The 22,853-nt window shown below is 43.2% G+C and overlaps 1 protein-coding gene across 4 annotated transcripts in view; it reads right to left on the reverse strand.

The window, feature by feature from the left end:
• Positions 1-22,853, reverse strand: part of LOC121314573 (solute carrier family 12 member 7-like) — a 116,858-nt gene that overhangs the window by 32,266 nt on the left and 61,739 nt on the right. For all 4 annotated transcript variants that reach the window (XM_041247991.1, XM_041247990.1, XM_041247989.1 and 1 more), the window contains exons 5-11: positions 21,405-21,459; positions 8,292-8,422; positions 7,880-8,118; positions 7,171-7,382; positions 6,597-6,758; positions 5,324-5,422; positions 4,721-4,778 (exon numbers count right to left, since the gene is read on the reverse strand). In XM_041247991.1, coding sequence (XP_041103925.1) covers positions 4,721-4,778; positions 5,324-5,422; positions 6,597-6,758; positions 7,171-7,382; positions 7,880-8,118; positions 8,292-8,422; positions 21,405-21,459 — 956 coding nt within the window. The remainder of the gene's footprint in view (positions 1-4,720; positions 4,779-5,323; positions 5,423-6,596; positions 6,759-7,170; positions 7,383-7,879; positions 8,119-8,291; positions 8,423-21,404; positions 21,460-22,853) is intronic.

The following is a 22,853-nucleotide window of genomic DNA, read 5'->3' on the forward strand; positions in this document are numbered from 1 at the left end:
ATGCCCAGGCTGTTGAAATGGTAGAGGTTTGGTGTTCTCAACATCTTTTAATTTTGTGAGGATTAGCCCTGTGGGAACTGCAGGTTACCATATACAGGGCACAAGGAGGAATACGTTTCTTATAGTTTATCATATCTGCAATTCACACTTAATGTAATACTTTTATTGATTTACATTGTGTAAAGTCTTAACAGAACAATAACAATAGCATACAGATACAGGTGTGATGAAACTCACTTTCTGAGTGATTATCTTTAGGAACTGTGAAGTTTTTAGGTATCAATTATATGGAATAAAACATTAGGTTATTAGCATAACCCTGTAACCATTACTGTATGGATATATACCTCCTAAAGACCCCGAAACCTGAATAAGATATACCAAAGCTGTTCATAGAGTTTGTGACGCAGTCATGGCCCGCCCCCGACGCACTGCGGTCAAAGATCTCAGCGTCATTTTTCCTTCAAGTCTGCTGCCATCATGGACGCAGCAACACTGAAGGTTAATGGTTACATTTCTATTTCAAGGAATGTGACAGAAATACAATGAATCTTGGTTGTAAATCTCCCTCCCGACCTGTGAGGGCGCTAAGCAGCGGGAAGAGGGTTCTTTGGATGGGGTGGCCTGACAGTTCTTTCCCCGGGTCGGGGAGTCGATCAGTCTGGAAGAACTCGAAACTCGAAACAGATTGTAAAGGCAGCTGCACTCGTTTACCAAGGGGTCATGCGTGACAGCATATACGGGTGACAGAGAATCGTAGTCTGTTCCTTCACATTGGTTTGTAGTGAGTAAGAACAAGAAGGACAGTAAAAGTGTATCTAAAACTAAAATCGTGAGTGTTGTGTTTTGTTTGTTTGTAATTGTCTTGTCTTGTCTTGTACGTTACTAGATTGTTAACTTCCAGAGCTGTCACCAAGGGCCAACACTAAACCAGACAACACTGCACCTCTGTCACAAATATAAACCTGTATCACCCACCATTAGCACTACTGCACACACACAGGACTGGTGACCGTGCTGGTATCATTGTGGGATGGATAGTGTGTATTATTTGGGACTGTCTGTTCTTGTTATATACCCCGTGCTGTACACATTGGTGTGTACTGCCGGGGACTTATTATTTGGTCGCCAGACCTGGAAATACAAAATAAAACATTTCTAAAACTGGATTTCAATCATCTCTGTCTGCTTCTTTTCACGCACTGCATCACTCCTGCACCTGTATACAATAAAACACTTTGCCACAGGGAACCAGTTATGATAACAGTACAAAATGTAACCATTACTGTATTGGTAAGTGTACCAAAGCCGTCACAAGGGCAAGAACGATTTGTGTGTTACCATACGGAACTACAGTAACAAGTAGCTAGGGCTAAAATATTGAGGGAGAAACTCACCTCTATGCCTGTGCTGTAAGGGTCGACTGAGAAGCTGCCCTTAACACTCTGGTTCCAGAACTAGGGTTTTGAGGATCCCAACTTTAAGTCTGTAGAACCTTGTAAAGGTATGTGCAGTAGCCCACACCGCTGCATTGTAAATGTTCTTGACAGATGCACCCTGGAATAAAGCCCCTGAAGTTGACATGCCCCTAGTGAAATATATAGTGAGCTTTTTCTGTAGGGGGCAAGTTGGCTCGCTCAGAGGCAGTCCTGATTTGAACAGCAGCTGCTTAGACAGGGCTTGACCATGGGATTTGGCCCCATAGTAGACAAAAAATTGTTCGGACTGCCTCCAACTTTTCGTCCTGCCAATGTAGTATGCCAGGCCCCGAACTGGGCAGAGCACATGGAACAAGAAATCCGTTTTGAGTGATAATTAGTGCATTAAGCACCACGTTTAGCCTCCAGCGAGAAATAATATCCATCAGAAGCCAATAAGCCCCTTTCAAAAATTGTCCCGCTAGGAAGTGAGATCCTGGGGAGGTCGGGTCAATTTTGACCTAGCAAGCCGAAATGGTTGTCAGATAGATATTTAACGTGGAGGGGGAACTTGTCAAAACGGTTCTGCAAAATTTGAAGTATAACTGCAATGGGACAGGTCGTGGGTTTGACACAATGGCAGACACAATGTCTGAAAAACATCAAATGCAGCTAGGGGCCAGACCCAGAGCTGCAGGGGACGATGGGTCGGGATGCCATGAGGTCCTCCATGTCTGACTGAGCAGGTCCCAGCGCTTGGGCAGTCTCCACGGATGGCCGCTCAGGAGTCTCAGCGGCCAATAAGGGGCTACTAGGAGCACCTTGGCCTCAGCAAATTGTACTGGTAGGCTACCAGGATGCTATTATATTTGCCCAGCCTTGCGGCGAATACACTGGCTGAATAGGCATGCTTGAGGATCACCTCAGAGACCAGGCAGTGTACTTGGACAGGAGCACTAAATTAGGCGCCAGGCCCAGATCCAGTTCTCGGCATCATATACCTTATATAGGCCATCCATCAACCAGGAAACAAAAGGATCTGTTGCCGGGTGATCCCAGGAAGACTTGATTTAAAAAGAAACAGGGGAGAGATGGTAAGCACATTATGGAATATGGTCCAGGGCACTTACAAAATTGCAGTGGCCCTTTTTATCAGCAACAGGATCTTTGCTGACAGGGAGAGCTTAACTGCAGGGGATGCACTGTCAGACTCCACATCCTCAGACGGGACCACCACCTTCTGTTCGCCCACCTCCTTAGAGGTCATGTCCTCTTGTGGCCAATCTGCGGTTGTAGCTCCCCGGGGCCCCAAGGGGACCGACGGGGCAGGCGGTGCTGAACATTCCTACAATAATTCTGCGAGAACAGTTCCTTGGTGGCAAACAGCTGCCCACAGTTTCGTCTGGAACAGCGACTCCTCTTCTTCCTCGGGGGAGAACGAGAAGCAGAGAAAGATGAGGAAGACCATAAAGAAGGTTCTCTGCGTGAGCTACTTTCCTGGGTGCGTCGTCCTGTCTCCCTTGGCATAGAACCATGGGATGAGGATACAGCTACCTCTCTAACAGAGGGTGATGGGAAAGAGTGCTGTGCAGAAACTGTGGTTCACCAGTGCCTCCTTGGCATGCTCTGATCCCAGGCAGAAAGAGCATCTACTGTGCTGGTCCTCACCAGACAGACTGGCTTTGCATGTGTCGCAAGGATAAAACCCAGGCATGATGCAAGAAGTAAGCAGTGCAGTATGCAGTATACTGATGTACAGGTGCTGCCTCAATCTGTCAGTAAAGGGCCATGTAGAACTGTGTAGAAACCGGGTCGGTACCAGGTCTGTTCTGTATTGGTTTGGTGACTTTTAGCACCGGGTCGCTACAGTATGGTCCCGGGTCGGTTCGTGATTTTAGCACCAGGTCGGTACGATACCGGTTTGGTGAGTTTAGCACCGGGCCGGTACAGTACAGGTACAGTACTGGGTCGAAAATGGTTCGGTCCCAGTTCAGTATCGGTATAGTACAGGGATGCCCATAGGGATGCCCGCCTGTACAAGCCACTGACAAAATCACTCAGTCAGTACTCACACAAGACTGAGGGAAGCATTCTTGTTAGAATAAACTAACAACCTTCGTAATGGTGATGGTAAAGCTGTCACTAAAACACTGTGGGATAGATTGCAAGCAACCACAACCGATGCAAGTATCTTGGTCCTGCGCAGCCCAATAGCTGCTCTCACTACACGTGTGCCGTAACACCACGTTACAAACACGCCTGCGCTCTGTAAAAATAGAAAAATTCACAAGGAGAAAAAAACTTCAACAAATTAAACAGTAATTAAACAATTGCATAAATAATTTTAAAAAAATGTCTCGTGATTTTAGCCAAAGCCAAAACGAGCAATAAATAACTCCCAGCCAAAACTATTGCAGCCTAGGGGGAGAGCACAAAGTCAGCCGACTTATGTTGCTTGATCCCTGGAAAGGAGTGACTCAAACCACTGGCAGCTTTGATATCTTATTCAGGTTTCGGGTCTTTAAGGGGTAAATACCTATATGGTAATGATTACATTTCGTACTTGAAAGGGAACATGTCACTTACTCAACGCAAAACGATGCGTCCCTGAGTTTCCCTTGTTTACACAATTATTATCAATCAATAAATATCTGACAGCCTAACACTTTTTATATTTCTTTTATCCTTTTGATATGAAATTCATTTTTTCACTTTCCTTAATATCCTGATGTGTCATCTCTGCAGTGAATTGTGGGCTTGTTGTCCTGGGCAAGGTGTAATCAATAATTAAACTTAAATAAATAGCTTGTTAGCTTTAACAAACGGTCACATTTACATGACGAATCAGTTTCATTTCCTAGTTTTGCAACATATTTTAATTTTCAGTTTGTGGCCTTGGTATTGCAGTACAGCGGTACAAAAGTCAGTGCGGATTGCGATTAATTGGTATTCAATTGTAAGGGTGAGGGAAGGGCAGCTTCTCTTGTTTTGAAATCAACACATTAATAAACAGACGTTTTTGATTTATTTCATACCTGCCGACAAATACTTCTTAATTATTATTATAATAATTATTTGGAAAATCAGCACACGCCTAGATAAAAGTGCATGCTACAATATAATCTACATAATCAACAAAAGAAACAGAACTTTATTGCAGTGATTGGAGCCATTCCATTTTTTTGTGAGTTTAATTAGACACACCTGATACCCCATCAGGTATACATTATGTTGTTTCTTGCATTGTAAATCTATGAATAGTTAAACATGTTTTTAGAAATGGAAATTTGTAATTCTCTTACTTGTCTCTTAAAACCACACCTTCAATGCAAGCACCAAACAATACAACACAAGACATATCTGTTTTAGTTAATTAAGGTATAATCTGTTTAAAAAGATTAACAATAATTGTCAAGTATAAAGTGCAGTTGTAGTTATATTTTCATATAAATGACATTTTAGAACATTAACAAATATTTAAAAAAAATATAAAAAAAAAAAAAAAAAAAAAAAAAAAAAAAAAAACACCCAAAGAGTTTTGAATTATTTTAGCACAAACAGCAAATATGATTTACATAAACATAGCATCCAATATTATCAAATACATGATTTACAATAGTGCTGACTGACTGACTATTTTTACCTTGACTATTCACCTCCGGTTTCAAAAATGATGCGATTAAACCAGTATTGCAAAAAACAATGGGTGCTACAAAATTAAAGCAAGCAAAGTTTTTTCACTAGCGCAAAGTTGCTCTCACTTTGTCAAGCAACCTGGTTTAAAAAAACCACCTTATTAAAGTCTGAGTGCAAACTGAATGTTTGTTTTGCTTGGACTTATTCAAATACCATACTGCAAAATACAAAAACAGTATGACTGGTAGAAAGTTTATTTAAAAGGATACAAATAAATGAGGTGGTTGCTATAGCCATAATGGTGCCAACAGGGATGGACTTCTGAGCATCCTTAAGATCGCCTGATCTGTTAGAACCTGCCATGATACCTGAAGAAACAAAACATTAATTTTACATAGAAACAAGTAAAAAGTACAGTACACATTTCATACTTTCAATCTTAGAAAGTAAATATTTAACAATGGAACATATGAAGATATATATATATATTATATATATATATATATATATATATATATATATATATATATATATACACACCCTTTTTATTTTATTTAGAATTATGCTTTTTAGCTCAGGGTTGTACAGTTTTATTTTTAAAATAAAAATAAACTCAATATGCCAACTTAAGTTGGATTTTTAAACAAACAAATAAGCTTTTTGTCTCAAAAGGACACAAGCTGTCCTTACCAAGTTTCTTCCTCAGCATCGTTCTTTTGTGCATGTGGCCAGGTTAACTTGACAATCAATAACCAAATTTACCCAGCAGGCCACATTCTGCACTTGGATTTCCATTCTTCATTCTCCTTAAACCACATCCCCGCCAAACACTAAATGCATTTACAGTACTGATATATAATACTCATGTGAAGGGTCTTTACCTGTCACTCATACAGCCTAATTATTTGCCTTAACAACTGATATGTGAGTTTGATTTTTAACCATGCTCCTACTGACAACAGTGCACTACCTAATCATGATAAATACATTACTTTGAGGTCATATGTATAAATACATTGTTTTGTGGTCCAAGAGCTATATAGCCTTGTCTCTAACCTGAATCGCTTTGTGGTCTTGGCCTTCGCTAGACTGACCCCGTATTTAATCTGCTGCAGAATCAGTTACCATCTGCACAACTGAATTGGAGTTGCATGTCAGCCAGAGTATATGTGTCTCAGACAAATGGTTCACATGCATGAGCCAATTTCAGCCTGAAATAACATATAGTAATGTACTTTGCTGGCCTAAGAAGATCAAACACAATCTTCTAATTAAATTAAGAACATACTGTATATACAGTAAATTCTCCTTTTGACTGGAAGTAGAGCTTTAATATATATGTGTGTATATATATATATATATATATATATATATATATATATATATATATATATATATATATATATATATATATATACACACACACACACACACACACACACACACACACACACACACACACACACACACACACACACACACTACACCAACCCATTTATTGTGTATGTCAGTTCAGGTTTTTGGCTTGCCAATAATTTCTACCTGTGACAGAAGGAAAATAGATCCCCACCAAGAGAGTGAAAAAGGTAGCAATGTCATTGGACACATAGGGAGAAGTGAATTTTGAATCTGGTGCAGAGATGGAAGGCTGGCCTTTCTTTTCTACCAACATTCCCTGTAGTCCATAATCACTCCAGAGATTATCTAGGAAAAATGAAAAAAATGAAAATGATTGTACTGCTTTTGCATGTCATTCTATAAAACTGAAAACACTTGTTACAATATTTGCAACAAAGAGTTACGCCAAATCAGAAACAGATAAGAACAACCAGAAGTTTGTGTAGTTACATGAAAAGAGTGCACGGCCAAAAACATGACGTTATATTGGCTGACCATTTCCTAATCTGAATTCCTATGACTCGTGTTAGTAGGTCTCCTCCAGAATCCTGTTGGTGCCTCCAGCTGTCAGGTGTCATTGCTCTAATGCTGTTTTTATTTTTTCAACAGCAGCATCAAGCAGCTGCCAAGTATCTTTATACAACTCTCTCCCTCCAAAAAATGAACAAAGTGGGACATTCTAAAAAAAGAAAAATCGGTTAAAAGAATTTACACAAACCAGTTATAACTCCACTGGCAAGTCCAGGGATTCCTTGTATTTCTGTGACATTATTCATCTCAAAATATTCATTACAGGAGGCGTTGAGGAAAGGACTATCACAGAACAGGCTCCAGAGCTTGGTGGTCACAGTTTCATTTGCTTCTATTACAATCTTCGCACACACATCATAGTTGCGACTTAACAAGGTCCGGTTTCCCAGGAGACATATTCTGAATTTAAAAACAAAAGAGGACAGAGGTGATGCCTGAATGCACCGTTCCCTTTTGATTTGGATATTTGTGTTTAGTAGATAGTGGTCTGAAATAGACAGTGGTGCTACTAAGGCCCTGTAGAACAGCTTTTTTTTTTTTTTATTCTAATAGCAGCATAATTTTCAAACACTTTCCATCAGGCAGACTTAACATTCTATTTGACAATCTTTTGTGAATACAAGTGTGTATATATAGATATATATATATATATATATATATATATATATATATATATATATATATATATATATTATATTTCTTTAGCACTTCATCGATGCATTTTTTCCAATCATTATTGTCATTATTCAAAATTCAGCTACATTTACCCCCCCCCCATAAAAAAACAAACAAACAAACAAACAAACAGATGTACATTGATTTCAATATATGAATAAATATTATCTGCATGGTCTTACATAATAAGAAATAAACCCTAAATATAATTGTTTACTTACGGGAAATCAGGAGGATCAAAGGCACTTTTGATGACACCAGCATAAATCGCAAAAATAGAAAGCACCACGCAGGCTAGAAACACCAGTGCCAGTTTGTTCACGTATTTGACGCCAACATAAACTACCAAGGCCATTAAAATAATACAACAGGTTCCATAGACCCGCATATTGTTAAGCATGGCCTCTGTCTCTCCACCATTTTCACCTTTGAAGATGGCCGCATTTGGAACAATGTAGGTCTGGAGAAAATAAAAAATGAAGATAATAGGATAAATATACAATTGCAAAAGTGGCAATAACTGAATGTGATTACAGTACAGTAGACAGTTCAGCAATAAAGAGGCTCAAAAACTGGATGTGGGCCATCATTTTCTGAATAAATCATTATAATAATTGGGACTAACTTACTTACCAGAAGTATTTCAATGGTACCAAGGATATACATTGAACCAGCAAATGTTGTCCCCAGGTAAAAGCAAAGTCCCACTGCCCCTCCAAACTCTGGACCAAGCGACCTTGAAATCATATAGTACGAACCACCAGCTGTGAAATGAATATGATGGATCAGTTTAAACGGGAGTTGTAGAAATGGTTTCAGTCTGTGATACAAATCAATACAGCATTTTATGATCCAGTGAATTACAATGGGAGTACACATGAAGATTATTTTTCCATTACACAATGCAGAGGATTTACCGAATTTAACAGCTTTTGACAGCTCTGTAAATGTACTGCACTCACTCACTTGAGGTGTTAGACTAAAGTACACAAGCAGTTCCATCTTATGTATTCCAACTGTCCCCATTTCTGTCCAAAAATTGAAGATTTCCCCCCCTGGCTTTGCTGCTCTACTGCTTAGACACCTGATCTTGTTCAGCTTAAGCAACAAAACAAACATTGTTGTATGTTCAGTAGATATGTCATGCAGCTCTGCTTGCTTGTTTGTCAGGGTTCCTGTTATTGGTTAAAACAGTACATGGGAAAAACGTAAGTGAGACATACATGAAGTCCAATGGATGTTTGTGGCAAAGCGTAAGCCCTGCACATGGGGGAAATATGTAGTTTATTGTATGTTTTGGGGTTAATTACTATATTGATTTAATTAATTGTTTAGCTGCTGTGGCGCTCCGCTGGGGACGATTACCTGTCTGCATGAGCAGCAGCTGAAAGCAATCAGCTGTTCCAGCAGACGGGTGGGCGTGTCTCAGCGGAGCGTCAGTATAAAAGCATGGCGATCGGGGCTGCTGCAATGCCTGTCGTTTTCATGGCACCTTTGATTTATAGTTTGTGGTACTGTTTTATTTTGCACTTTTTGTACAGTTTGCTGTATTAGTCCTCTGTGCGTTACCATAGCTGGTAGCGTCACATGACCACCTTTATTTTACTTTCGTTTGTTATTTGTTTGTTAATAAATCCTGCGCGCCTGTGCCGGCATTTCAACACCACGTCTGTCTCTCTGTATGCATGAACAGCGGCTATCCACATGCATGTCATGAGTAAGACCCTGTCACAATGTTACAGTGTATACATTTACAATAAAAAAGACAATATGTATGCACATGTATTATATATATATATATATCCATATGTTACATGTCCATATACATATATAATAAAAATATATATATATACATAGCTATATATATATTATATAACCCATATCCTATATATGTATATATATAATCTTTATATATATGTCTAATATATTTCAAACGTTCTTAAGCCTTTAAGCCATTTCAAAGTGAGCCAGAAATCTCATAGGACAGAAAAAAGGCAAGCACGTCATTCTGAAATGCCTCGCTTAAACAGTACCCAACCTCCTGAAAATGTTGTGTAGTGATTTTTTATATAGAGTGTATATATTACCAAGACTCGACATTAATCTATATTTGGTACCATTTTGCTACCCAAAACTCTTAATAAACCACTAGTTCCCTTTCAATTTGAAGATGACCGCCAGTTATACTTTTGGGATATGCCTGCTTGTTAGGTATTCAATAAGCATTTTATATCAAAGCTGCCAATAGGCCCCTCCGCAGCGTGACGTCCTCGGTCCCGCCTCACTGAAGTAATAAACAGTCACTGAGCAGAGACGTCAGTCACTGCCTTTCACAGACAGGTAGGTAAGGTGGATGAGTATTACTCTAACCTTTTTCCAGTTGTGATTGACTCTTTAGAGCGCCTTCTTCGAGTTTTTGTGAGTTCCCTTGCAATTAATTGCTGGAAGTAGGCTTGCCACTTCCCTGGAATCAGAAACTCGGCAGCTGAAGGCTGACCTAACGCTATGCAACTGCATTTCATTTAAAAAACAAATAATAATAATCTTTTTCAACAGCCTACATCGCCTAGGCTTTCTAAACTCTGCAGATTGCTGCATGTTCCTACTATAATTTTTCTCTGCTTTTGCAGGTGTAAAAAAAAAAAAAAAAAAAAAAAAAGAGAAGGGAGACCGCTGTTGACTCGAGGGCTCTGGGCGACCTCAGTACACCCACTCGGTGTGCGCGGCCTAGCACCCCTACAGGTCACCGATTACTATTGATTTTACTGTTACAGTAAAAAAAAAAAAAAATCCAAAAAAACAAAACCAAAAAACAGTAAAAACACTCCAGCTTGCTGTCGAGTTCAGTGGCAGCTGGTGGCCAAAATTTTGGGGTGTTCACACCTCAGATGTAGCTGACGGGGTGGGTTCTGCGGGGGTTGCGTCCAGGGGGCCGACCTCAGTGGTAGATGCGCTATCTAGTGGATCTGTTTCTTGCTGGAAGTGATACAAAAAGTTTGCTCTGTGATGTCTTATCATGGCAAACTTTTCAACAACTTTATTATTAAAGTCAGGAATGTCAGTCATCATGTCTTTTTGAATTGACAACATGGCTAAAGCATGTAATCATTCAGTTTTCATACTGTTTCTCAAGACGGTTTTTATCCATTTCAGTGTTGAGAAGCACCTTTCTGCCTCTGCTGTAGTCATTGGAGTGGTAATAACGATCTTCAGTAGTTTTGTAATCTCCGGAAATGTTTTGTCCAAGTTGTTATATAGCATCAGTTCAAGCATACTTTATGCATTTTCAGCACTTCTAAAATCTTTAGTTTCATACACTGTTTGTAAGTCAATGCATAAAGAGGTCTTTCCAAGCACTGGATATGCTTGAACTGTTTCTTCTAGTACACTGTCTGGGAAAGCTACCTGATACTCATCAAAATGTCACTCTGCAGCAATTTTGCAGCAACAAGGTGCTTTCTGAAGGCAAACCGTTCCTTGGCATGATACATTATGATGTTACAAATTTTCAAGGCAGCTGTGTCACAATCTTCAGTGGTATTTGGGCTTCTTCTTCTTGTTCACATTGGTGGCAGGTTATCAGGGAGGCTAGATTCTCGTGTTCCAACACATGCTCGGATGTCCTGAATGCTTTCAACGAATTGAGTGACTGCTGCATTAGCATCAACAGATGTGACGTTTCTTGCCTGAAGTTTCCCATAAAAAATATCCAATTACAGCATTATCTTTTGGAACAAGTATAGGAAGTACTAAAACACTGTCATTGAGGCTATGGTAAAAACTGTGATGCTGTCAAAGTCTCCTGAATCACTGATTGTTTGAAAACACTCCAGCAGATGTTCACACTGTTCAAACACTGTCCTCACTGCTCAACTACGAAACTGGTTTGAGGAGAAGTTGGAAGTCTTTTCTTTACGTCATCCAATACAGCAGTTTTCTTTGGAAAGCGAGAGAAAAATGTTGAAAAACTAGAGGGTGTCTGTGGAAGAGTGGTGGGTAATTCACTGACACAGAAGACAGACAGGTGTACTTGGAAACACTGCACTGGTGTCCAGTTTTATTCACACAGTGCTTTTTTACTGGTTAGCCCGCAGAGGGCACTGTTGACCGTGGTCTGCCTACCAGCGATGGTAAAAACAGAACCACGGAAATACCACAGGCGGTACAGATCAAGTGCAGACGCACTTACAGGTGATCAAAACAATAATCCAAAACCCAAAGGTGAAAGAAAAAAGGGAAAGAAAACACAGTAATCAAAACTACAAATAAAAAGTGTTGCACTCGGCAGCGTTACCCTAGCCGTCGCTACCCGCACGGCCTAGGTATCCATCCTACTCTGACCATTCCTCAGTCTTTTACAAACAATACTCAGGGGTCTGCCCACAGTTTCCCTCACTACTACTAAGTTTCTGTTTCTTTTCAGTTTCGGTCCCGGTTTGTCTCTGTCGCGGCCGTTCTCGGTTCTTGACCAGAGCTTCCGTACTCTTGGTATGTCTTAAATGGGCATACCTGAAGGACCAGTAGAGTGTTATTTTATAGGGCTAGCAATCCCCCCAAGACCCACCTCTCAGCCACTCATTGAGAGGGAAAGCCACACACCCTCTTTCCCACCTCTCCGTGTCACTGCCATGACCAACAGGCGGATATTGGACGACTGCTGCCCTCTTCCTGCAACACTATGAATACGCCAGCAGAGTCAGCACAGATCTTCCCCTGTTATAGGGTCTGAAAAAAAATTTGAGCCTCTGAAACTTGACTTGCTGCTTGACCCATTATTAGATTAAGTTGATGGGCACAGCAATGGACATAATGTGCATTTGGATATCTGTCTCTGTGACAGGATAGCTGGGAGGACAGAGACTCTGAGACAGTAAAACTGCAGTTAAAGCGCTGCTGCGCTGTTTTAATCAACAAAAAAAAATCAAAAAGTCAAACAAAACACTGCTCACAGAGCCAAAAATAAAAGGTCAAACAAAAACTGTTCAGGCTGGGCAGAGCCTTCACTGAACTTTGTAACACAAATCAAATTTAGCAACACAATAACACTCACCCCAAAATACCTTCAACAAAGAAACCTTTTTATAGCATGTGGCTGGAGCCTAATTATCAATTACTCAATTAGCTCCAGCCTCATTCTCACATGTATTTTGGCAGCAATTGGAAATTAACTCTATCCCTGCCAACCACCACCAAATCACCACACAACAATATTTACAGACAGGGCCCTTCCCTGCAACATACTCCCCCCCCCCCCCCCCCGTGTCGCGTTTCGTTACCGGGTGGGCCACCACCCCCCCCCCCCCCCCCCCCCCTTTGAAAGCCATTCAGCCTCCTTCAAGTCCCATATTGTCCTTCCTCTCCCATCCTTGAGGAAGGGTTAGTCCATAGTCTGGCGCCTTCCTGGCAGGACCGAGACCTGGCGACAGGGGACCCAGGCATAGTGGATGGGGCATCAGGAGCACAGGCAGGCAAGCAGTCGGCTGCAGCCCCAGGCAGAGGTGCAAGCCCAGGCAATTATGGAACAACGTCTGGGAAACCAGGGGGAGCGGAGCAGGAGACCAGGTGACCTCCTGTGCCTGGTGGTGCTGCGACCTGGGAGTCAGGCCCAGCGACCAGAGGTCCAGACATGCAGCCTGGGTGTCTGGGAGACCAGGTTGAGGGAACCAATCCCCAGGCGCCAGGCTATGGCACAGGGGTGGTGGTCGGGGCTGTGGTGGAGGTGGTCTCCTCACCTCCCCCCCCTTCTTCTTAGCCGGTAGCTGCCCTTTGTGCAACTCCAGCCACCAGTATTCCCTCCTGCCATGAAGGGCTGGCAGCGACCCCAAGCAAAGCGAAGCCTGCAGTGACCCCAAGCAACGGCGGCAGCGGACCCTCAGGAGGCGACGGCAGCAGCGGACTCTCGGGAGGCGACAGCTGCAGTGGACCCTCAGCAACCCTAGGAGACAAAAAGGAGACACCAGCTGCCCCAGGCGAAGCAGAGCAGCAGGCAGCCCCAGGCAATGCGGAGCAGCAGGCAACCCCAGGTAATCCAAATGTGGCATCCCTGAGCGGTGCAAGGCAGGCATCCTTGGGCGGTGCAAGGCAGGCATCCTTGGGCGGTGCAAGGCTGGCATCCTTGGGCGGTGGGTGCGGGCATGGCTAACAGTGCAGGAACCTCTGGCCAGGGTGGCAGAGGCCAGACTTCCTCCTCACTGTCGGCCGGTGGAGGCAGTTCCAGCTCCTCTGGTGGTGGAGGCGGGTATAAAAACCTGTTTTCCTCTAGCAGCAGGGCTGGAGCTGAGGTTGCTGCCGGTTCCTCCGACAGCAGGGGTAGGGCAGGTGGCACTGTCAGCTCCTCCGACAGCAGGGCTCGTGGTCGGCATCTCCGCAGAGCTCCCTTCAGCAGTAAATAAAGGGGCTGCTGTGCAGGACCAGCTTCACACCCTTGTCCCTCCCAGAAAAAATCTAGGGGTTGAGCCTCCCATTCCTCCCTCTCCGGCTCACAGAACTGTAGCTCCTCTCCTTCCGTCTCTTGGGACGACAGTGACAGCTCCTCCCCTTCCAGCTCTTGGGACGGCAGCAACGGCTCCTCCCCTCCCGGCTCTTGGGATGGCAGCAACAGCTCCTCCCCTTCCAGCTCTTGGGACGACAGTGACATATCCGCCTCTTCCAGCCCTTGGGATGGCAGCGACAGCTCCTCCCCTTCCGGCTCTTGGGACGGCAGCGACGGCTCCTCCCCCTCATACTGCGTGGGGCAGGTAGCCACCATGTGCCCATATTCCCCACAGCCAGGGCACAACTCTTCCGCAAATCTCTTTAAAAAAAACTCCCAGCTGTCATCTGCATCCTCCTGGGCCAACTCCATAGTCAAAAAATAAAAAATTATTATTATTTCTTTTTTTTTTAAACTACAGTCCCACTCCAAGTCTCTAGGGGGCGCTATCCCACTTCTAACACCACATGTGACAGGATAGCTGGAAGGACAGAGACTCGGAGACAGTAAAACTGCAGTTAAAGCGCTGCTGCACTGTTTTAATCATTCTTCCTTGTGCTTCTTTATGGTGTTTCGGTAAGCACTGCTAAGTTGGACAGCAATATTCACTCTACTTAACACACCTAGACGCATTTCACATGTTTTATGAACTCTAGAAACCTCATGCTTCTTTGATTTGGAGGATAGATGTTGCAGGTCTGTAACTCCAGTTCTTGACGATGCTGCATCAGTGTCACCCCGAGCCTTAGCAAAAAGAAGACAAGGACAGCAGAACGGTTTATTGTGGCTTTCACTTGCACAACCCCATAGCCTCAGCTTATACCAGGCCTTGTTAAATGTTCGAGTGTATGCTTGTCCTCTGTCTGAGCTGCATTGTTGATGTGCCAGTGTCACGTGAGTGGGGAAAATGAAACACACGTCACCCAGACAATGGGAAGCGCAATTCATTTAGAAAATGCTGGGGGTTTGGCGAACATGCGAACACTGTTAACCAACTGCCACTGGTCGAGTGCCTCTTTTCTAATGCATTGCAATTAAAAATAAATAATGACAACCTCGTGCTTCCTCGATTGGGCCTTGGCCTTAAGTGTTAAGCAGACCGTGCACATATCTGCTCACCAATAAAGTGGTGTGTTCATGTGTAAAAAAGAATAAAAAAACAACAAATGTGTTTTCTTTTCTTCTGTCTGTTTTTTCCCCTTCTCCAGGTCTGCGAATGCACTACCCCGCTCCATGCTACGCGCTGCACCTGTTGCATGCTCCACGTGGTCCGGACACTAGCTTGGTTGCTCCACTCCACTGCAAGCTTTGTGCTGCACTGCTCGTGTGACAGCATTACAATTGTCTGAAGCCTCTACACTGATGCAAGCTACACACTGCCCTTGGTTGGTGCTTTGCCCTCGGTACTTGGTGCTGGGTGCTTCGGCGCCCCAGTGTCTAGGCCTCGATGCTCACAGTGCCTTCGGTGCACAAAAGCCTTGACGTCTCTGTGCCTCAACGCCCTCAGTGTTCAATCGCTTCCCAACATCGGTGGCTTTGGTGCAACACTGCCCCAGAGCCTAGCTACCCCGGCTCCTCGATGCCCTCGTTGCCCTCGTTGCTTCGAGAACTCCACGCCTCTGCGCTTCGAAGCCTCGAGGCTTTTCGAGCCTGTGCAGCGCCGCCTTCGGTCACACGCTGCCCCAGAGCCTCGGTATCCCGACATTCTTCAATGTCTTCTGTTCCTCGAAGACTCCATGCCTCAATGCATTGACGCCTTGGGCTTTTTGAGCTTGTGCAGTGCCACCCTCGGTGGCCCCGGTGCCCCTCACTCCATAGCTTCGGTACCTCAGTGTTAGACACCCAGAGCAAACCCCAGCTTCGCAAGTGGTTGCTGCAGAGGTTGAACAACAGGACGTGGTGATAAGCGAGGAGGAACAGGATGTGTTGAGGAGTCCATCTTGCGGACGGAGACACAGGACCCAGTCCTTACCAAGGTAACAGACCGCAGACTTCGACCCCCCAGCCTTTTCCGGCGTTCCCGGACTTCCTAGAGGAGGTAAAATCCTCTTGGCAAAACCCAGCCTCAGCGTCCAGCGTGTCCAAGAATACAGTCACACTTGCCAGAGGTGGTACGGCTCGCACAGTTCCCTAGCGGCCCTAGTACGATGACCCCCCCCCCCCCCCCCCCCCCAGTAGGAGGTCTATCTACGGATACTGTACGCCCTAAAGGCCAATGCAGGATCATGGAAACCCATCTGAAAAAGGCCTACTCCGCTGAAGAGCAGGTGACATGCCTTGCAAACACAGGAGGACTCTTGATGGCCTATCTGGACAGCATGTTGCGTTCTGTTACCCTTCCCAAGTCGCTACGTGCAGTCTCAGCCACCTTATTGCAGATATCAGGCTTCTAATGGCAACACCTGGGCAGAAGCCTGGCGGGCTTGGTGGTGGCTCACAGACAGCTTTATCTGTCTTAGGCGAAGGTCCCTGCTGCCTATCTCCCCTGGCCACACCTTTGGACCAGCAAGGACGGGGATACACTGGACGTAAGGCCCCAGTGCACCAGCGCCCAGGGAACTGTCGCAAGCAGCCAAGGCAGCCTCTGCCACAGCCTCAGCAGCCCCAGCAGGAGTCATCTCAGGAGTCAGACCCGCCCGTTCGCATAACTCCATCTGCACTACAGGCCTCAGACTCCTGGGTGCTCACCACCGTACACACAGGTTACGCACTGCAATTACACTCCAGACCGCCTCCTTTACAAGGGATCACGGTCACATCCGTAAATGACTCACTTCAGGTCTTGGCCCTCAGACAAGAGGTAGAAACACTACTTCAGAAACAAGCCAGCCATCTTGTAGAACACACCTCTCTAAGAGAGGGGTTCTGCTAGAGGATGACGGCCTTCGCCCCATCCTAGACCTGAGACACCCCATGGGCTCTTGAGGGAGAGGAGGTTCCAGATGGTAGACATCGCCACATCCTCCAGTCTGACCAGCCTGGACTGGTTTACAACAGTGGACCTGAAGGATGCGTATTTTCACGTTCCTATCCATCCAGCGCACAGGAAATATTTCCGCTTTGCCTTTCAGGGAAGTGTCTTCGAGTTCTCTGTGCTGCCACTCTGCCTCTCCTTAGCCCCCCGCAAATTTTCAAAGTGCATGGATGCCATCCTAGTTCCCTTGTGGCTGCAATGGATCTGGGTGATGAATTACCTGGATGACTGGCTGATTTCTTTCCAATCCCAGGAAGGAGCAGTGGCCCACACAGCAATTGTGATGGAGCATCTGTCGAGGCTGGGTCTCACCCTCAACAATGCAAAAAAGCTAATTAACACACGATTCAGATTACGGTATATTTGGGTCTCCGGCTGGATTCCCTTAAAATGAGAGCCTACCTGTCGGACAACACGGTAGCTGCTACTCACAACTGCCTGGCCCTGTTTCTTCCAGGGCCCACAGTGCAATTAGTGTTGTGCCAGAAACTACTGTATCTGATGGCCACAGCGTCTTCAGCCATTCAACTGCGGTTACTTCACAAGCACCCACTCAATGCCTTTCGGCTACACCCCAAGCTTGACAAACACCGTCAGCTCACAGTGTCTCGTCTGTGCTGGAAAGTGTTACGCTGGTGGAGGCAAGCCCCTCACCTGGCGAAGGCGTAATAATGGGAGTCATTTACAACCGTCAAGTGGTGACGACAGACGCATCCAACTCTGGTTGGGGGTGGTCTGGGCAGACATAGGTGTCCACGGATCCTTGTTGGGCAGTTTGACATCCCTGCACATAAATGCACTAGTGCTGAGAGCAGTCTACCTCGTACTGCAACATTTTCTCCCTGTGCTCCATAACAAACAGGTCCTTGTCCATTAAGACAACATGTCAGTGGTTGCGTACAAACCACCAGGGAGGGCTTATTCCTGGGGTTACACCACATAGTTTTTTGGCTGCTGATCGGGGTATAGAGGCACCTCCTGTCCCTCCGGGCTGTATATCTCCCAGGAGTGGTGAACTGGGTGGCGGACCTCCTCTTTAGGGAGGGTCCCCATCCCCACCCCCAACCCTGCTTCCACCCCCATCCCCACTCCCAACCCTGCTTCCACTCCCATCCATCAAAATGGTGACTGCACCCTCAGGTGGTGCAGCGCATTTGGAAATGCTTCGGGGATGCCCAGGTCAACCTTACTGCCATGGCAGAGACAACTCATTGCGGAGGTGCCTTAGTACACAAATGGCCCAAAAGTGCCTTTATATGTTCTCCCACCTGTACCGCTGTTCCCTGTCTTCCTCGAGAAGATCAGGAGAAAGTAACAGTTCTCCTGGTGGCCCCCATATGGCCAAGGGAAACCTGGTTTTTGAACCTCAACTAGCTGTTGTAGGGCTAGCCCTGGGAGATCCCGCTGTGCATTGATCTCCTCAGTCAGATGAAAGGCACCTTCTGACACCCAGAACTGGGCAGACTCCAACTATGGGTCTGGCCCCTGATGAGCAAGTCCGGGGAGGACTTGGCTGGCAGGGGAGAGTGTAGTGTGCACGGGGGAAGGCAGCAGCAGGGCTGGTAGGTGATGTAATCACAGAATGATATAATCATATACGCTCCTTGCAAAGGAGCCAGCTTTTTGTACAGCGGTATCGGCGCTATGCTTTAGTGAAGCACTTATCTGCGTTAACCAAGATCGCTACAATATATACACACACACAGCTAACCAATGTCACTGTTTAATAAAACGAACCCAGCATTTATTTTTGGGTTTTTTTTTTAAACCTTGGCTGATAATCCTTATTCTGTTATTACTTCTCAGTTAATTTCTTCAAAATTGTACAGCATTTAAACATACAGTGAAAAGGCATGGTGGGAGCATACGTATTTATGAACAAACCAGTTAGTAAAACAAGTTGCATGAATCTTTTACATGTAGCGATACCATGCTGAAATTAGCTTTCATTTTCAAAATAGCTTGGTTGTGGTTGTAACAAAATATTTTATAAGGTTATACAATGCCAGACTCAATGATATTGAGGCACACGTTACTTTTTTCTTTTTTTTTTTTTTTAAGTATGCAAGCCGTGCTATATGCTATAGATACGGATGGTCATGTGATGCTGTTTAACCAATCAGAGGTTGTTACTTGGATACAATGAACAATGAGAAAGATAATTGATCTAGTGGCAGCAATTACAAGGAAACGATAATTGATCTCCATTCATTTGCCTGGATGTGTAGTGATAAAACTAAATCAGCCTAGGATTGGATTCACTGATTCCCCAAACAGTCATTTTAAAAATGCTCTACTTAAAAACTAGCATTTAGCCAATTCACTTTGCAGGATTTGTGTTCAACTTACAAGTTCAACAGAGCTGTAACACATGGGTATTACAAGGAAATAGATATTTGAGACCACTGGTTGTTTTGTCAGTGGTGTAGATGTGCATTGTTAAACTACTAACTAAATAGCAGTAGCTTTGTAATGTGCCATTTTATGTTATAGTATACTATTATTGCACATGCTGATCACAACCAGTTCAATGTTCACATGCTCTGTTTAAGTTTGATTTAAAAGTTTACATTGCAACTTTTTATACACTACCGGTCAAAAGTTTTAGAACACCCTTATTTTTCCAGTTTTTATTGAAATTTAAGCAGTTCAAGTCCAGTGAATAACCTGAAATAGTACAAAGGTAAGCGGTAAACTGCCAGAGGTTAAAAAAAAAGTTTAGGTTACCAAAAACTGAAAAATAATGTATATTTCAGAGTTATACAAAAAGGCCTTTTTCAGGGAACAAGTAATGGGTTAACAACTTACAGCTGTTCTGAGGCAATGGAAATAAATTAAGCCTTGAAAGTTAATGCTAACAATTCCTACAGGTGTCGCAACTTTTGTTGATTACTTACAAACCCTCTGTCTGTATAAAAGCAGTGTTGGAACAGACTGTGTTACTACACCCTCTTAAGCATTATTTGGACAGTATTGTACTGCAGGAAGTAGTATATTGCTATCATAATGGCGAGAAAATGGCAATTAACAAAGGAAGACAGACAGACCATTATAACCCTTAAAAGTGTAGGTCTTTCCTTTAGAGAAATTGCAAAGAAAGCCAAGGTGTCAGTGAGTACAGTTTCCTACACCATCAAAAAGCACTTGGAAACTGGAGAAAACTCTGACAGGAAGAGGTCTGGCAGATCCAAACCCACAACAGAATCAGAAGACAAGTTTCTGAGAGATTGCGTGATAGGCGGCTCATAGAACAACAGCTTCAAGCACAGATTAACACTGGTCGAAGTAAGCAAGTCTCAGTTTCAACTGTGAAGAGAAGACTTCGAGCTGCAGGTTTGACAGGTCGAGTGGCAGTAAGAAAGCCATTGCTAAGATGGCAAAATAAGAAAAAGAGGCTTGTCTGGGCCATGAAGCACCGCCAGTGGACTACTGAAGACTGGAAGAAGGTCTTAGGGACCGATGAATCAAAATTTGAAATCTTCGGTTCATCACGCAGGGTTTTTGTACGCCGTCGAGTAGGCGAAAGGATGGTTCCTCGGTGTGTGACATCAACTGTCAAACATGGAGGAGGAAGCGTGATGGTCTGGGGCTCTTTTGCTGGATCCAGAGTCGGCGACTTGCACATAGTGAGTGGCACCCTGAACCAAAACGGCTACCAGAGCATTTTGCAGCGCCATGCAATACCCTCTGGTATACGCCTAGTTGGTCAGGGATTCATCCCACAGCAAGATAATGACCCAAAACATACCTCCAGGCTATGTCAGAACTACCTTAGAAGAAAATAACAAGACGGTAGGCTTCAAATCATGGAATGACCAGCACAGACTCTAGACTTGAACCCCATCGAGCTGGTTTGGGATGAACTGGACAGAAGGGTGAAAGCAAAGTAACCTACAAGTGCAACACATTTGTGGGAACATCTGCAACAGTGTTGGGAAGAACTTTCTGAACAATATTTGATTTCCGTTGTAGAAAGAATGCCACAAGTGTGTTCGGCTGTTATATCTGCAAAAGGTGGCTACTTTGATGAGTCAAAAATTTAGATTAAAGTTTGTTAAACCGATTCCATGATTTCTTTTTTATCTCCAATTGTTTATTTGTTCTATGCTTTAATTTCAGAGTACACTGAGACATAAAACTGCATAAATTTCAATAAAAACTGGAAAAATTGAGGTGTTCTAAAACTTTTGACTGGTAAGGTATGTACATTACAAACATAACATTACACATTTTTCAAAGAGTAAGAGTTATATTATTCACATAAAACAAGGTGCATATATATATAATATATTTATATTACCTGGTACAACACCATTTGTTGCTATCGCACTCATTGATATAGCAGTAAGCATAGTCTGTTAAAAAGAGAGAGTGAAGAAAGTAGTCAGTATAGAATTGCACAAACCAAATATTATAGCTATGCAGTACATGCATGGTGTAGGGTATAATGCAGAAACAAATATATAACACTGTGTAACACAATTTTTGTTCCTGGGTAGTAAGTGTTATTTCCTAATTGCTTATGCCTCAAAAGTATAGAAAATGGCTATTATTCCCCACAAACTTTGCTTTTGTGGCCAGGACAGTGATATTTCAAAATATCATATTTCCAATGGGAAAACGGGCAAATGTGTGTCTTTTCATTCACATAAAGTCAGAAAAAAAACAACATATGAATCCAAATTAACATGTATTTATACTAAAGTAATACAAAAATGACTACAAAAGATTTAGAAGCGAGTAGTTTTTCAAGATTTACAATTATACTGTATTTACAGTGCCTTTACCGGATGAGCCACTCGGGAGCCCCTGGATTTTATAATAAATAATAGTTTTAAAGTGTGTCCTTCATAACCAATATTTATGGCATCTAATTTAGAATTTGTTAGAAATTACTAACAAATTAAATATAAAAAATCATTTAATGTTCAAATGTTTTCTCGTTAGATCATGTCCATTGTCAATGGATGTACCAGCTTAGTTTCTAAGATTAAATCAGACAAAAGGAAGTCAATTATTTTGTCCACAGTATGTCTCAAGAGGAAACCAGATTAGTTAGTGATCTTATCCTCATCCATCCATTCTGAAATGTATTATCTGTTAATAAATCTATGTATAGGAATGAACCATTAACCGCTTATCCCCCCAACTCTTTAAACCCTGAGCAAATTCAGATCATAATGATGCACTATGGTAGACACGCAATAATGCTGGCACTCAGTAGTTTCTTTTATGATTTAAACTCTTCCTTGTACATCTGATTTGTTCAAAAACTAAATTACATCTTCATATAACCTGCTAGTATCTCTCTAGTTTGCGATGAATGATTCTTGTGGAAATGATCCAAAGCTTTGATTTGCAAAGGTGACTAAAGAGATGATTAGATGTCTAAAATTAGACTTTTGTTCTTTTTTTAAACATTATATGAACATGTGTTGGAAGACGTGATTCAATACTATTAAAATCCTTCTTTTCTAATACTGTAATTTAAAAATCTAATTGTGCACACAACTGCATGACTGTATTGCCTTGGTTACATCACTTGTTCAAAAGCACCTTGACTATAACATGCATAAATTCTACTGAAAATTGTAAAAGAATCCAAGTTTTAGTCGGAAAATTACGTTACACTTTGCATGTCCATTTGTTATAGGACATGCTGTCACAGCTGTCACAGTTTTTCAGGATATCACCACCAGCCAAAACTTATTGTATACTTGGCTGGAGATTTTGTTAGACTCACCTTATT

Source organism: Polyodon spathula, chromosome 4, assembly GCF_017654505.1.
Source record: "Polyodon spathula isolate WHYD16114869_AA chromosome 4, ASM1765450v1, whole genome shotgun sequence".
Classification (NCBI taxonomy): domain Eukaryota; kingdom Metazoa; phylum Chordata; class Actinopteri; order Acipenseriformes; family Polyodontidae; genus Polyodon; species Polyodon spathula.